The sequence below is a fragment of the Elephas maximus genome, chromosome 4 (genome assembly GCF_024166365.1).
Source record: "Elephas maximus indicus isolate mEleMax1 chromosome 4, mEleMax1 primary haplotype, whole genome shotgun sequence".
NCBI classification, from domain to species: domain Eukaryota; kingdom Metazoa; phylum Chordata; class Mammalia; order Proboscidea; family Elephantidae; genus Elephas; species Elephas maximus.
The window spans coordinates 185,657,259-185,670,916 of NC_064822.1; the positions used below are offsets into that span (position 1 = coordinate 185,657,259).

A 13,658-nucleotide genomic window follows, 5' to 3' on the forward strand; every position below is an offset into this window, starting at 1 on the left:
TAGGAGGTAGAACAGAAGCACTAAGCACAACGTTAAGGCTAGGGCTATTTTAATTCAAGGTTCTCAGACTTCAGAACTATGGGGATTTTCAGAATTGCCAGTTGATCTGCTGGTACCTGCATACCCAGCACCTTAGGGAACTCTTGCTCCCTCCCACAGGGCTAGGCGAAACTGGGGGCGAGGGCCCAGGTAGGTGGGAAGAAGTTTCCCTACTTTCCCAGCAGAGTCACGTTGGTGGTAACAATAACTCTAACGATGGGATGTTCACTCCAGGCTGGGCCCTGTGCCAAGTTCCCACGTGTTACTGAGAGACAGTGGGTTATAGACAGTAGAGCCACACTCCTTGGCTCCTTGCCTTCTGGCTCTGCCGCTTGCTAGCTTTGTGACCTGGGGCAAATTACTTCACCTCTCTGTGCTTCAGGTTCCTCATCTGTGTTGTGAGAACCAAACAAGCTGCGTGTATGAAAGTGCTTCAGATGACACTAAGCTGAGCTGAAGCCTGCACTGTAACACTGATCTGTAGTGACAGCGGGTCAGGGGCCGCTTGGGGATGGGGGCAGGAGGGAGGGATTAGCACAGGGAACTTTTCAGGGTGATGGATATTTTAACTGTTGATTGTGGTGATGACTTCACAGATGTGTACTCATGTCAAAACTTAAAAAGTGTGCACCTTAGGTTTGTTTAGTTCATCGTATCCCAATTAACTATACCTTAATAAAGGTGTTTAAAAAAAAGTAAGTACCCTATAAATGTTAGCTATGGTCTCTTTAGGAAACCCTGGTGGTGTAGTGGCTAAGTCTGCTAACCGAAGGGTCGGCAGTTCGAATCCACCAGGCGCTCCTTGGAAACTCTATGGGGCGGTTCTACTCTGTCTTATAGGGTCGCTATGAGTCAGAATCAACTCGATGGCACTGGGTTTGGTTTTATGGGGTGGTCTTGTTACAATTCAAAGCTCGATTTTAGAGCTAGGTCAACCCAGCTCTCTGAGAAGGACAGTCACTTACCTGGCTACCACAGGGTTTTGTGAAAGGACCGGGTCTAACCCAGCGCTCCCTGAGACATTTTTCTTCTCGGCCTCAAACACTAGGGGATGGCCTACTGGGTGGGGATGGGACTCGGCTGCTTCCCAGGAGGCCTCAGTCTGGTGGAAGCTTTGAGAATGGTGGGAGGCAGAGCACGTGGCCAGCAGAGGGTGGCTGTGTCAGGCAGCGGAAGCACTGCTTTGCCAGGTGGGCGGCCCATTGGTGTGGCAGCAGCAGTGTATCGTCAGGAAGCTTTAAGATGGGTGGTGGAGTGCCGACCGGCCCGAGCTCAGTCTAGGTGGTTAGGAGGCTGGGCCCGAGTAGCACAGAGGAGGCTGGTGCCAAGGAGGCGGCTGAGTCCTGGCGGGGGCTGCGCCACTCCAAGGGCCAGGCTTGGATGGCCACTTTGGCCCTGATGAGGAAGGGAGGGGCGGGACCACAGGGCAGTGGAGTCTAGAAATGGAGGAGGTGCCTGGGTGTCTGCTTTTGAGAGCTGACAGCCACGCCTGTCTTCATGGGGTGAGAAAGAAAGGTGGACAGTGGGAAAAGCTTCAGCTTCCGTGGGTTCCACCTAATAGGGTAGCAGCGAAGCATCCAACACTTGAAGTGGAGGGCTGTGGAGGAGGATTGGGTAAGGGGCTGGATGGATCCTCTGTGTCTTAGCAGGGCTGGGGACGCAGGGGAGGTGGTCATGGACAGAGAGAAGTAGAGGCTCCAAGGTGCGACTCTAGTTGTGCACTGAAGCTGGAGACACCCTGTGCTGAGTCTTTGTTTCCTCTTGGTTGTTTGCTTCAATGACAAGGGTACAGTGAGGGTTAAATGACAAGCTGTACACGTAATAGGTCCTCATCAGGCAATGGCAGTTAGTGTGCTGGAAAAGCAAATCGCCTTGGGAAAAGACAACCCTGCCACCTCTTGTGATGTTGTTATTCACTTATTGATCACTTAATTTTGAGCACCTAAGCAGTGCCAAAGGAGCCCTGGTGGCACAGTGGTTAAATGCTTGGCTGCTAACCAAAAGGTTAGTGGTTCAAACTCACCAGCTGTTCTGCCAGAGAAAGATGTGGCAGTCTGCTTCCATTAAGGTTTATAGCCTTGGAAACCCTATGGGGCAGTTCTGCTCTGTCCTACAGGGTCTCTATGAGTTGGAATTGCCTCAATGGCAACAGGTTTTTTGGTTCAGGCTGAGTGCCAGGCGCTGGGCTGTGTGCTGGTTGTACTGCAGTGGCCAGGACTAGCAGTCCCTACCATTTGGACACGTAGTCCTGCAGTACAGGGTTCCTCCCTGCCCACTGTCAAGGTTGCCGCGTGGGCAGAGATGGGGTAGCTGTGGGCTGCGGGACTGCACGGCTGGTACCAACCCTTCTCTCTCCCCGCAGACTGAACCGGCCTCTGACCCTCTCCGAGAAGATCGTGTATGGCCACCTGGATGACCCAGCCAACCAGGAGATTGAGCGGGGCAAGACGTACCTGCGACTGCGGCCAGACCGTGTGGCCATGCAGGATGCCACAGCCCAGATGGCCATGCTGCAGTTCATCAGCAGTGGGCTGCCCAAGGTGGCCGTGCCGTCCACCATCCACTGTGACCACCTGATCGAGGCCCAGGTCGGGGGCGAGAAAGACCTGCGTCGCGCCAAGGTGAGCTAGAGGGGGTGGGGCAATCTTGGCGGAGAGGCCAGGCCCTCTGGAGAGAGCCTCCCAAAGCGTCGCCACCAAATCCTAACTGACGCTTTGGTCTAGTCTTTTTTAAGGAATGGTTTTTGTTCTTTTCTAATTCTATAAAGACCATTTGCTCAACGAGAAGACATTAGAAAAAACAACAAGCATAAGGAAAATAAAACCATTCTTAATCTTACCACACTAAAGGTATTTCTGTTATGGTAGGAAAATGATACATATCGCCAGTTGCTCTGAGAGGGCCTGCCCAGAACCGTGCATCACGCACTCACCCTCTCCTCTGGCCTCCTGAGGACCCTATCAGGGAGGGGGTCCGCAGAGGGTCGCCGTTTGTGAATGTGAGGCAGCTGAGGCACCTGCCATTGATCACATAACTGCATGGTCATGACTAGGGCTGAACCCTGGCCCCAACCCCCACGCTAGTGCCCCCCTGCTAGTTGACCTCTCTAGGGGCTTCCTCTGAGTTTTGTTCAACCAGATAGAAGGGACTATAGGCCACCCGGAGATGTTTTTCCCTGAACTCCTCCCACCCTTCCTTACGAAACCACATCCCTGCTCCCAGCTCGACCTCTGCGCTACCTTTATGTGCACCGGCTCTTGGCAACAACAGGTCTCTGGCAGCCCTGGGCACCCCCCATCCTCTGCAGCAGGAGTGGGCGCCCCTCACGGGGGGGATGTTGGCAAGAGCTGAATGCTGGCAGGGCCTCTGCCTGGCCTGGCACAGAGCAGGCCTGTGATTGAAAGCGCTTTGGCTCCCAGGGTCAGCCCAGCGCAGAGAGCCTCACAGACCCATGGGAAACTCTTGGGGCAGCGTTCTCATCCCAGCCGTTCCTCCCATCCTGGCCCACTGGGTGCTTTCCTGGTTGCACAGTTGCTCTTTCCCGCTCAGCTGAAAGGAGAGCCCAGCCTGCTGGCGGCATTTCCATGTTAGCAACAGCAGGGGTGGTAATGTTACAGGGTCCTGCAGTGCTGGAACCTGGGCATGGCTGGGAGCCTGGGTCCCTTCAGCCCTGGAGACAACTGCCCACAGTGGCACCACCACCCTGGCTTTGTGGATCAGAGTCTACATTCAGTCCTTTCTTCTGCAGAATGAGATTGATTTCTCTCATGTATTCAACAAGCACTTATTGAGCACTCGGTGTGTACCAGGCTCAATCCCGGTGCTGGGATTCAGTGTGAACAGAACGGACAGGCTCCCTGCTTCCGTGGGTCTCAGTCCCGTGGGGCAGATGGTGAACACACACAAATGAGTCATTGCAGGTGTGGCTGCGTGCTGTGGAGGGTCAGGGGAGGGCTCTGAAACCATGACAAGGAGGCCCGACTTTGAGTTTTCGGGGGAAAGGGAGGAAGGACCCCTCAAGGATGTGACATGTAAGCCAAGACCTGAACAAAAAAGTAGGCATTAACTGGGGGAAGAACATTCTAGGCAGAAGAGCTTGTGCGAAGGCCCCGAGGCAGGAAGAAACGTGAAGCAGTTGTGGCTGGAGCTCGGTGTGTGAGAGGGTGGTAAGAGGTGGGCGAGGCAGGGCCTTGGGGGCTCTGCTAGGGACTGTGTGTGCCTCGGAGTCATTGAGGGATTTATGTAAGGGAAGGATATGGTCAGATTTACATATATCTGTAAAGGAGCCCCTGGCTGGGGCCCAGAGAGACAGAGTGACCTGTCCAGGGCCACACAGAGAGCCAGAGAGGGATGCAGGTTGAGTCCCAGCCCAAGAGTACCCCCCGCTCTGGGGCCCCCTCCTCTTCCCCACGCCCACAAAGATATTCGTGTGTGCGCCTCCTGCCCGCAGTATTGATTTTCTCAAGTGGCTGATTGGTAAATGAAAAAACCAGCGTATGAATTATTCATTGGAAAGAGACCGCTCTTCTTTGGTCTCTGAGTCTCAGTTTCCCTGTGTATTTGTGGAAGGAGCTAGGCCCCTCATTCTTCTCTGTCTGCCATTCTTTTCTTGGGGGTCCCACATGGGTCCTCAGAAGAGTACGCAGTGAGTCTGGAATTTGAGTGGGGAGACTGAATGGTTTCGAGGAGGTTGTATCAATGGGGAGCTGACAGTGAGTCTCTTCTCTGATGGGGGCATGGCTCTCCTGGCAAGTCTCATTCCTAGTGCCTCTGTTGGGACTCCGTGCAGCCCAGCACAGCCCCCTTCCTCCTGTTACACTGGTCACCCTTGTCTAGGAACATGTCATGTCTTCTAGAAAAATTCTGACCTCACATCAGCAGTGCTGTGAAGCCCTTCCCACCCAGTGAAGCTGCCTTCAGATTACAGGCAGATGGTGGAACGGGCGCAGTGCAGCCATCAGTTGGTTATGTTTTGTGGAAACCACTGTTTGAAAACAGTGGACCATTGGGCAGTCTTTCATTTGGGGCTTGTCAAGTGTGTTCCCAAATATTGAGCCCCTCCTGTGTGCCAGGCACTGGACCAGGTGCTTTCTCCAGTGTCATCTCATTTCCTCTTCCCCATAAGGGAGGGAGGTCTGTTTTATGTTAGAACATAGCCCTCAGGCTCTGGGATTGGACAGACCTGGTGTCAGACCCTGGCTGCTCTGGGATCTCCAGCCCTTCACTGCTCTGAGCCTCTGTTTCATGTCTGTAAACGGGCTTGATGACAGTACTTCCCTCATGGGTGGGTTATGAGGGTGTTTATCATGATGCCAGTTTCCTAGTGGACATTCAGTAAACATCAGCAGTTATTACAGCTGAGGCTCTGAGGCCCAGATGGGAAGGAGTAAACCAGGTGAACCATGGTGGAACTGGGGTGTTCCCTCTGCCCCCCAAATCGTGTCCCAGTCAGATACTCTTGTGGCAGTGCGCTCCTCCCCTGCTGGCCTTGTCTGAAGGACTTGACTGCCAGAAGGGCCCTTGGAGATTATTCAGCCCAGCTCCTTCTACAAATACACAAGGCCACTGAGACTCGGAGACCAGGCCAGGGAGGGCGCTTCCCCCACCAGGTGTCCCAGAGCTGTCTTGTCCTTCTCCCCTTCTGCCCGCTGAGGCTGTAGGCCGACACCCAAGCCCTTTTGAGATTATTTTGAGAAGTTCTTCAGGAGAGGGCCTGTCACCAATGCCGGCATTTTGGAGTCATAGGGGAGGTGGGGGGAAGGGAGGGAGGAGGGCATGAACAAGGGTCATCCCAGACACAAGCCAGGTTATTAATGCTGTCATTATTGGTTGTCTCAACAGGACATAAACCAGGAAGTGTATAATTTCCTGGCGACTGCAGGTGCCAAGTATGGCGTGGGCTTCTGGAGGCCTGGGTCGGGGATCATTCACCAGGTAAAGCAGGGCTTGGCCTCCTTTCTAAGGGGGCGGGGCCCAGGCTGCAGTTAGGTAACCAGAGAGCACCTTCCACGTCTGTAGGAGGGGTGCTCAAGGCTCCTGACGGTGGGGGGGTGGGGGGAACGGGGTGGGGGGGCATCTCAGCCAGCCCTTAGGCTCCTCCTCCCCTCATTTTTTTTTTTAAATTGTGGTGAAAATATACACAGCAAAAAAAATACACCATCTCAACAATTCCACATGTACATTCAGTGACACTGATTATACCCTTCAAGTTGTGCCACCATCTCGTTATCTTTTTCTAAGTCATTCCACCCCCATGACCATAAACTGCCTCTGAGCAAAAACTCCGCCTTTCCGCTCCCTCCCGCTCCTGGTCACCACTAGTAATTTTTGGTTTCTAAGCTTATTTCATGTAAGTGAGGTCATACAGTATTTGTCCTTTTGCTTCACTCAGCAACATATTGTCGAGGTTTGTTGACCCACGAGGTGGCACGCATCGGGACTTCATTTCTCTCTGCTGCTGAGTAGTAAGTATTCCGCTGTGTGGAATACTTTCATTTTCAATGAATTTCTTAATATGTTATACATTCTCGTTCTCCACGTAAGCAGTTAAAATCGTTCCTTCCGATTGCTCCACCCTGGAGAGTCAGCATTTTAAGTCTGGCATGTCTTTTGGTACCTCCTTTTTTTCTAAGCACGCACACGAGAACCTCTGTACCTGTAGGCTGTGTAGGCCATTATTTGTATTTTGCTTTTTTCCCTGAATCCTATTGCATGCATTGGTCCACAGCTTGCCTTTTTTATTTATTTATTTTTTTAATAGACTTTATTTTTCAGAGCAGTTTTAGGCCAACAGAAAAATTGTGCAGGAAGCACAGAGTTCCTATAGGCCCTCCCCCTGCACACTGTTTCTCCTACTCACACCTTGCTTTCCTGTGGGATATTGATTACAGCTGATGAACCAGGGGGATATATTGTCATTGAAGTTCACAGTTCACATTAGGGTGCTCTCTGTGGATTTTGACAAATGCCTGGTGTTGTGTGCCCACCATCACAGCACCATACAGAGCAGCTTCCCTGCCCTAAAAATGCCCAGGGCTCCACCTAGTCCTCCCCCACCCCTGCCTCCAAATCCTAGGCCACCACTGAGCTCTTTACTGTCTCTAGAGTTGTACCTTTTCCAGAATGTCACACAGCTGGACTCATGCAGTATGTCAGCCTTTTCAGACTGGCTTCTTTGTATCCAGCTTGCCCTTTTCATTTCAGTAATAACTATAGCTCACATTTGATGAGCACAGACTGTGTGTCAGGCGCTGTACTGAGCACCTTAAAAATACCAACTCATTCGTGCTCACCACAACACTGTGAGGTCAAGGCTCTTAGTATCCACACCTCACAGATGAGGAAACTGAGGTACCAAGAAGTTAACCTGCTTACTTAGGGACACCCAAGCCTGGCTGTGCACCCAGGCAGGCTGGCCTGGCAGCCAGTGCGCCTAACCACTGTCCTGACTGTCCAGCCCAGTGCGAGCTCCTCCCACACCGGTGTACGTGGTGCTCCTCATTCCTTTGGGCCCCCTCGCTGCATCCTGTAGGATAGGGGCATCATAGGGAATGTGGCCAGGTCAGCTGGGGCTTTTCTTCCGGAGTCTCCCCTAGGGCAAAATTTCTCCTGTGAGTGTGTGTGCGTGTATTTCTGGGGAGGAAGGTGCTTAGCTTTCAACAGCGGGACTTTTGGGACTGCTGACCTGGTTTGTGGGTTGTGCAGTGGTCTGTGTGTGTCCGGGTCTGAAAACCTGCCTCTGCTGCTTCCCAGAGTACCCCTTGTTCCCCTCTCCATCCTAGGCCTCCCTTCCTGGCCTCCTTCAGGGTGAGCTGAGTCAGGCTGTAATCTGACCCGCCTGGGCTCCTACCCGACTCTGAAACCAGAGCCTGGGGATCACTGCTCTGTCCTTTCGGACCTGTGTCCTTGCCAGGAGGGGCTGCTTGGGGTGGCAGGCTGCAGGGATGTATGGGGCCAGAAAGCCTGTCTACCAGGGCTAGGGAGTCCACTGGGACCAAGCGGGGTGTCCTTCCATTTCAGCACAAGTGACCGAGCCTTCCCGGTGGCTCCTGGGCTAGGTTGGGGCTGCCCAGCCACCAGCTAAGCGGACAGCCTGATCTGCTCGTTCATTAACATAAAATCCCCAGGGCTCTTGTGGGTGCTGTGCAGCTTTACTTTTCTCTGACCTCCTGCTGTGGGGGGACTCTCCCGTCTGGGTCCAAACCTTTCCCTCCACCTTGAGCGCCCTGTCCCTGGCTGGCCTGACAGATCCCCCTCCGCATGTGAGGCCTCCTGCCTCCCCCAGGCCTGGCACTGGGGGCTTCCTCCCCTGTGTGCTTCTCTGTGGGACCCTTCACATCATGATCCCATTGGGTGCCAGGTGCTTTCCCCTGGACCTTGTGTGCTGTGGGAACAGGGCCTGTGGCATGTTTCTCCGTCGCTGGCTCTGGGCCCGAGGCCAGATCGGTACAGAGTAGGTCCTCAGTATGGGTGTATGGAGGATGGTTGAATTACCAGTTTTATGTTCTAGGTGTTAGTCTTGGCCTAAAACACTCCCCCTCACCCTCATCTGCCCAGCCACATCCAGCCGACCTGCGAGGCCCCATCATGACCTGCTCCCTTGTGGCGCTGTCTGCAGTCCTCAGGCCTGTGCTCACCTCCCCCTTCTGGGCACAGAGCACACTTGTGGTCTGCACAAAGTACCATCCTGAAGGTCTTCGTGGATCAGACCTCACAACCTTGAGGAGCTTTAGAGATTAACTGGTCTTCAATCCTTGCATGTGGCTGAAGCAAGGGAGTTTGTTAGGGTTTTCCCAGCACCTGTACACTTCTGGGGAAGGACCAGGTCTCCTACCTTTCCAAGAGACCTTGGCTAGATGCAGAGGCCCTGGGGTTTCTGCAACATTCCAGGAGCCCGCCCACCACCCAGAGGCTCCTGGCAGTTCACAGAGCCCTTTACACCTTGCTCTCACATCTCCCACCTGATCGATGAGCCACAGAATCTCAGATTATGGTTCTTGCTGACTTATAATTAATAAAAATACAAATGAATAAAAATGTCAAATTCCTGCTCTGTACCAAGCACTGTTGTCTGCTTAATACGCATGATCTCATTGAGTCATCGCAATAATCTGATGAGGTAGTTGTAGTTGTTAGCTGTCTTTTATAAATGAGGACACCGAGGTTTGGAGAGGCAATGTGAGTTGCCCAAAATCCTACCACACATGGCAGGAGGTGGAGCCAGAGCTTGAGCCTGGGACATGAGCCTCCTGTCATGGAGCTTCTCCCAGAGTACCCTGCAGCCCTTGAAGTACCCAGCACCTCAGAGGAGCTCGGGCACTGGGCAGGGCCATGCTTGGGTAGCCAACCCTGTACTTCCACTGCCTTTGTTATCAAAGGTTTTGGGGGAAACACTCACTGCCAGTCCCTTCCCAGACAGAATGTGTGCCTCAGTGAGAACACATAGCCCTGCCTTCCTGTGAAACGGGAAAGACAATGAGGAAGTAAAACAGGACACATTCATACCCCTGATTTCTGCCTCCTGTCTGAGAGCTGGTCGTCTTGCTGGTGCCAGCCACCGGGGTGGAAAGGTGTACACACTGGTGAGGCAGAGCCCTGCCTGGCTTTGCCCAGAACTACTCTGTGTGTTTGCTTTCTCTGGACTCTGTCTGGGGCCTGCTTGGAGGGTGCACCCCAAGGCAGCATTGGCTTCACAGGCCCTCAATGCAGTGCCTGACAGCCAGGGCAGCTGGACCCTCCTTCCTGGCTCCTCTTGGTCTTAGAGCGGTCAGAGGTAGCCTACGGGGTGGGAAGACCATGGACTCTGGCACTTGTCTGACCCAGACACTCTTGAGCAAGTCACTTCATTTCTCAGAACCGCCTCCAGGATGTGGAGGTGGGAGGAGGCGCCCTCTATGCTTCAGCCCAGCAGTGGAAAACCATGTGACCACTGTGCTCCCATCCGCTGCCGTGCACATTCTTAGGTGCCTTATGGGGGTTGGAGCCAGTTCCGGAAAGAATTGTCCACCTCTTGAGAAGCTGGATAGGCACACCGCAGACCCTGCACAGGCCATCATATGACACATGGAGTGTTGTCAGGAGCGCCTCACAGAGTTACGTTTGTCCCTGGACCCATCACAGGGTACATTCTTCTATCCCAGTTCATCTGGTTCTCACCACAACCCTGGGTCAAGGTGGTGTAGGTGTTCTTATTCCTGTGCCAAAGGTAAGGACCAGAGGCCAAGAGGTCATTGACGGGCTCAAGTCCCGCAGTTGGGAAGTATCAGAGCAGCTCAGGAGCCCAGGCCACTGTCCCCCGAGTCTCTGGTTCTTCCTGGCCACATTAGAGCTACCCTGTATTAAATGGTGCTGCCCCACTTGAGCCCACACTGGAGGAGTGTGGCCCTGTGTCGTGGGCACAGCTTCGCAGACCCCTTTTGGGCCCTACCTCCATTCTCCTGCTGAGGGCCTCTCGGCTTAAGATGTTGGATTCTTTTTCAGATCATTCTGGAAAACTACGCATACCCTGGGGTTCTTCTGATTGGCACTGACTCCCACACCCCCAATGGGGGAGGCCTGGGGGGCATCTGTATTGGGGTTGGGGGTGCCGATGCAGTGGACGTCATGGCTGGGATCCCCTGGGAGCTGAAGTGCCCCAAGGTGAGGATGGAAGGATGCGTTCTGGGGTGACTGGGCGGGGGGAGCATGTGGGGGATGAATGTAAAATCTGATAGTCAAAAGGAATGGGGGGCCTAGGGCAGCCTCAGAACCCTTCGGGAGGGAGGCGGGAGTAAGTCAGCAGACATGAGAATTGCAGCAAGTAGGTGCCTTGACTCCCTAGTTGGATGTGGCCCAGCCCATGGCCTGTAATTGCGCTCTCTCGCCCTCCTGCTCAGGTGATTGGTGTGAAGCTGACGGGTAAGCTCTCTGGCTGGACCTCCCCCAAAGATGTGATCCTGAAGGTGGCAGGCATCCTCACAGTGAAAGGTGGCACGGGCGCCATTGTGGAGTACCATGGGCCTGGCGTAGACTCCATCTCTTGCACTGGTGAGGAGCTGGCCGCAGGATGTGGCCCTCAGCCTGCATTGGGCCTCTGGGGCCTGCAGTTGAGCAGTGGAAGCAGTGAACTGCCATCCCCTAAGATAGTCTGGGGACTTGGCGAGACTCACTGGGTGCTCAGGAGATCCAGTCATAGACTCAGAGGTGGAGGCGAGTTTGGAGGCAGACCTAGAGATTGTCTGGTCCAGGCCCTGCCTTACACAGACGAGGAGAGGAGATGAGAACCCCCTCAGGGAGAGCAAGTAACCTCCCTGTGGCCACACAGAGTTAGAGGCCAAGCCAGGACTTCAGGAGCTGGGCTCTGGCCGTGGCCCTGAGCTACCTTGGGTGATCAGAACAGGAACTCCCAGAGAGACCAGAGGTGGGAGGTGGTGGTGGGAGTGGGGAGTCAGCCCACAGCTTTCCTGGCTGGGGTTTGAGCCTCGCTCATTCCCTTAGAGTAGAGATTATAGAAGACAGTTAGCCTCCAACACAGGAAGGAGCCAGCTCATTTCTCCCCACTGTTCGAGGTGGCCTGGCATTGCTCTCTGGCCCCTGAGACATCCAGGGACGGGGAACAAGCTTGTCCAATCTAGACTTTCCGAGCCCCTCAGAGCTGCTGTTCCACCAGCCCTTGTACCACCGCCCCCCCCAGTGGTGAGGGGCTCACTCTCACAGGTAGCCCTCCACCACTGAACAGCTCTGCAAGGAAGTTGATAGCAAGCCCACACCCGTGTCCTAGCAGCCCCGTGCCGCAGTGTTCTGAGGGCAGTCAGTGTATCTGTCAGCCTTGACTGTCCCGGGTGATGCTCTGTGACGCAGACAGTAGATGTTATTCCAGTCTTCCTGCTGATAACCTGAGACCCAGAACAGTTTCCATGTAGCAGTTTGGCGTGGCTGGAAGAGGGAGGCCTGGATGTGAGCCAGACAGACTAGACACGAGTGCCAGCACCTGCATTTGCTTTATGATGTGACCTTGAACCTGTGTGAGCCAGTCCCCACCTGCACAGTGGACACAGTAACAACTGGGCAGTGTCTGGCCAGATGGGCCTGTGGGACCTGGTGGCCATCTCCGTCTGGTCTGCCGAGTGTTCTGTCCATCCTGCTCAGTGGCCACTGAGAGCCAGGACATTGAGTTCTGGCTCCTGGGCCTCCCTTCCCTGGCCCTGGTCTTAGCCCTCGGCTGTAGGGATGCATGTCCCCTGCCCCAAGGCCTGGGGGGCCGTGCCTAGCTGCTCAGCCAGCCCCACGAGTTCTGTTTACCTGCAGGTATGGCGACAATCTGCAACATGGGTGCAGAAATTGGGGCCACCACCTCAGTGTTCCCTTACAACCACAGGATGAATAAATACCTGAACAAGACCGGCCGGGCAGGTGAGCTGGCCGGGCAGGGTGTGCGGTCAGAACAGTTGGATTGCACACTCCTTCCCAGGGTACCCTTGAGTGGGTGCTGTTCCCCCAACCTGGTGTCTCATGACTGGCTTCAGAGGCTCTGAGAAGCCACTGAAGGTGTATGGAAGTTCTGCGTGTGTGACTTTACTGAGTAGTGTGTCTGTGGCTGTCATCAACTTCTTAAAGGGGTCAGTCATCTGAGTATGAGATGTCTCTGCCTCAGGATTGGAATTTGAGTTTGACCTAGGAGGATGGCTGAATGCTAGGTCTTCTTGGCCTGGCTCCTGGTGCCCCCACACGAAGCTTCAGAAATGACCCAGATCTGCTTCTATTTGTAATTCTTGCTGTAGCAGGGGGAGGAGAAAAACACTGGGACAAGAACCACTTGCCCAGCCTCCCCCAATGCTACCCTCAGGCCATTCTAGCTGGGCTTCCTCCCCCATCACCTCCCCAGGAGGTTCTAGCTCACCTTTCTCCCCCATCACCCTCCCCAGGAGGTTGTAGTTGGCTGGAGTTCCTTCCCCATCACCCTCCCCAGGAGGTTCTAGCTCGCCTTCCTCCCCCATCACCCTCCTCAGGAGGTGCTAGCTAGCCTTCCTCCCCCATCACCTCCCCAGGAGGTTCTAGCTTACCTTCCTCCCCTATCACCCTCCCCAGGAGGTTGTAGATGGGCTTCCTCCCCCATTACCCTCCCTAGAAGGTTCTAGCTCACCTTTCTCCCCCATCGCCCTCCCGAGGAGGTTGTAGCTGGCTGGGATTCCTTCCCCATCACCCTCCCAAGAGGATGAGCTGGGGTGGGGGAGGCAAGGTCTGGGGGAGAGGTCGTTGGCACCTGTGGGGGGAGGTGAACAAGGCCATTGGGTGGAGCCAGAGGCTGGGGCCCTGGGGACTGCTCCTCTGTTTGCTTCTGTCCTCAGAGCACATGGATTCCTGTCTGGAAGGCCCTTCCCCTCCCTTTATCAAGTAACTTCTCCTTCAAAATTCCATCTACTCAGCTTCTGAGTAGGGTGTTTTTCCTCTGAGTCTCTACATTCATGTGTCTCACTGATAGCTCCTCGCTAGATTGGAGCTCCTTGGGGCCAGGGGAGTGCTCTGTGCTGTTTCGTTCCTTCATTTGTCCTCTCAGTGCCCAGGGCCTGGCATCTGGCAAGTGCCAGGTAACGGATGGATAGATGGACAGACGGATGGATGGGGCTCTGAAGACCACTTTC

At 54.4% G+C, this 13,658-nt stretch overlaps 1 protein-coding gene across 4 annotated transcripts in view; it reads left to right on the top strand.

The window, feature by feature from the left end:
• The window catches only part of ACO2 (aconitase 2), a 60,708-nt gene that overhangs the window by 38,265 nt on the left and 8,785 nt on the right, over nt 1–13,658 (top strand). For all 4 annotated transcript variants that reach the window (XM_049884491.1, XM_049884489.1, XM_049884490.1 and 1 more), the window contains 5 exons: nt 2,402–2,660; nt 5,881–5,973; nt 10,519–10,677; nt 10,914–11,064; nt 12,325–12,429. In XM_049884491.1, coding sequence (XP_049740448.1) covers nt 2,402–2,660; nt 5,881–5,973; nt 10,519–10,677; nt 10,914–11,064; nt 12,325–12,429 — 767 coding nt within the window. The remainder of the gene's footprint in view (nt 1–2,401; nt 2,661–5,880; nt 5,974–10,518; nt 10,678–10,913; nt 11,065–12,324; nt 12,430–13,658) is intronic.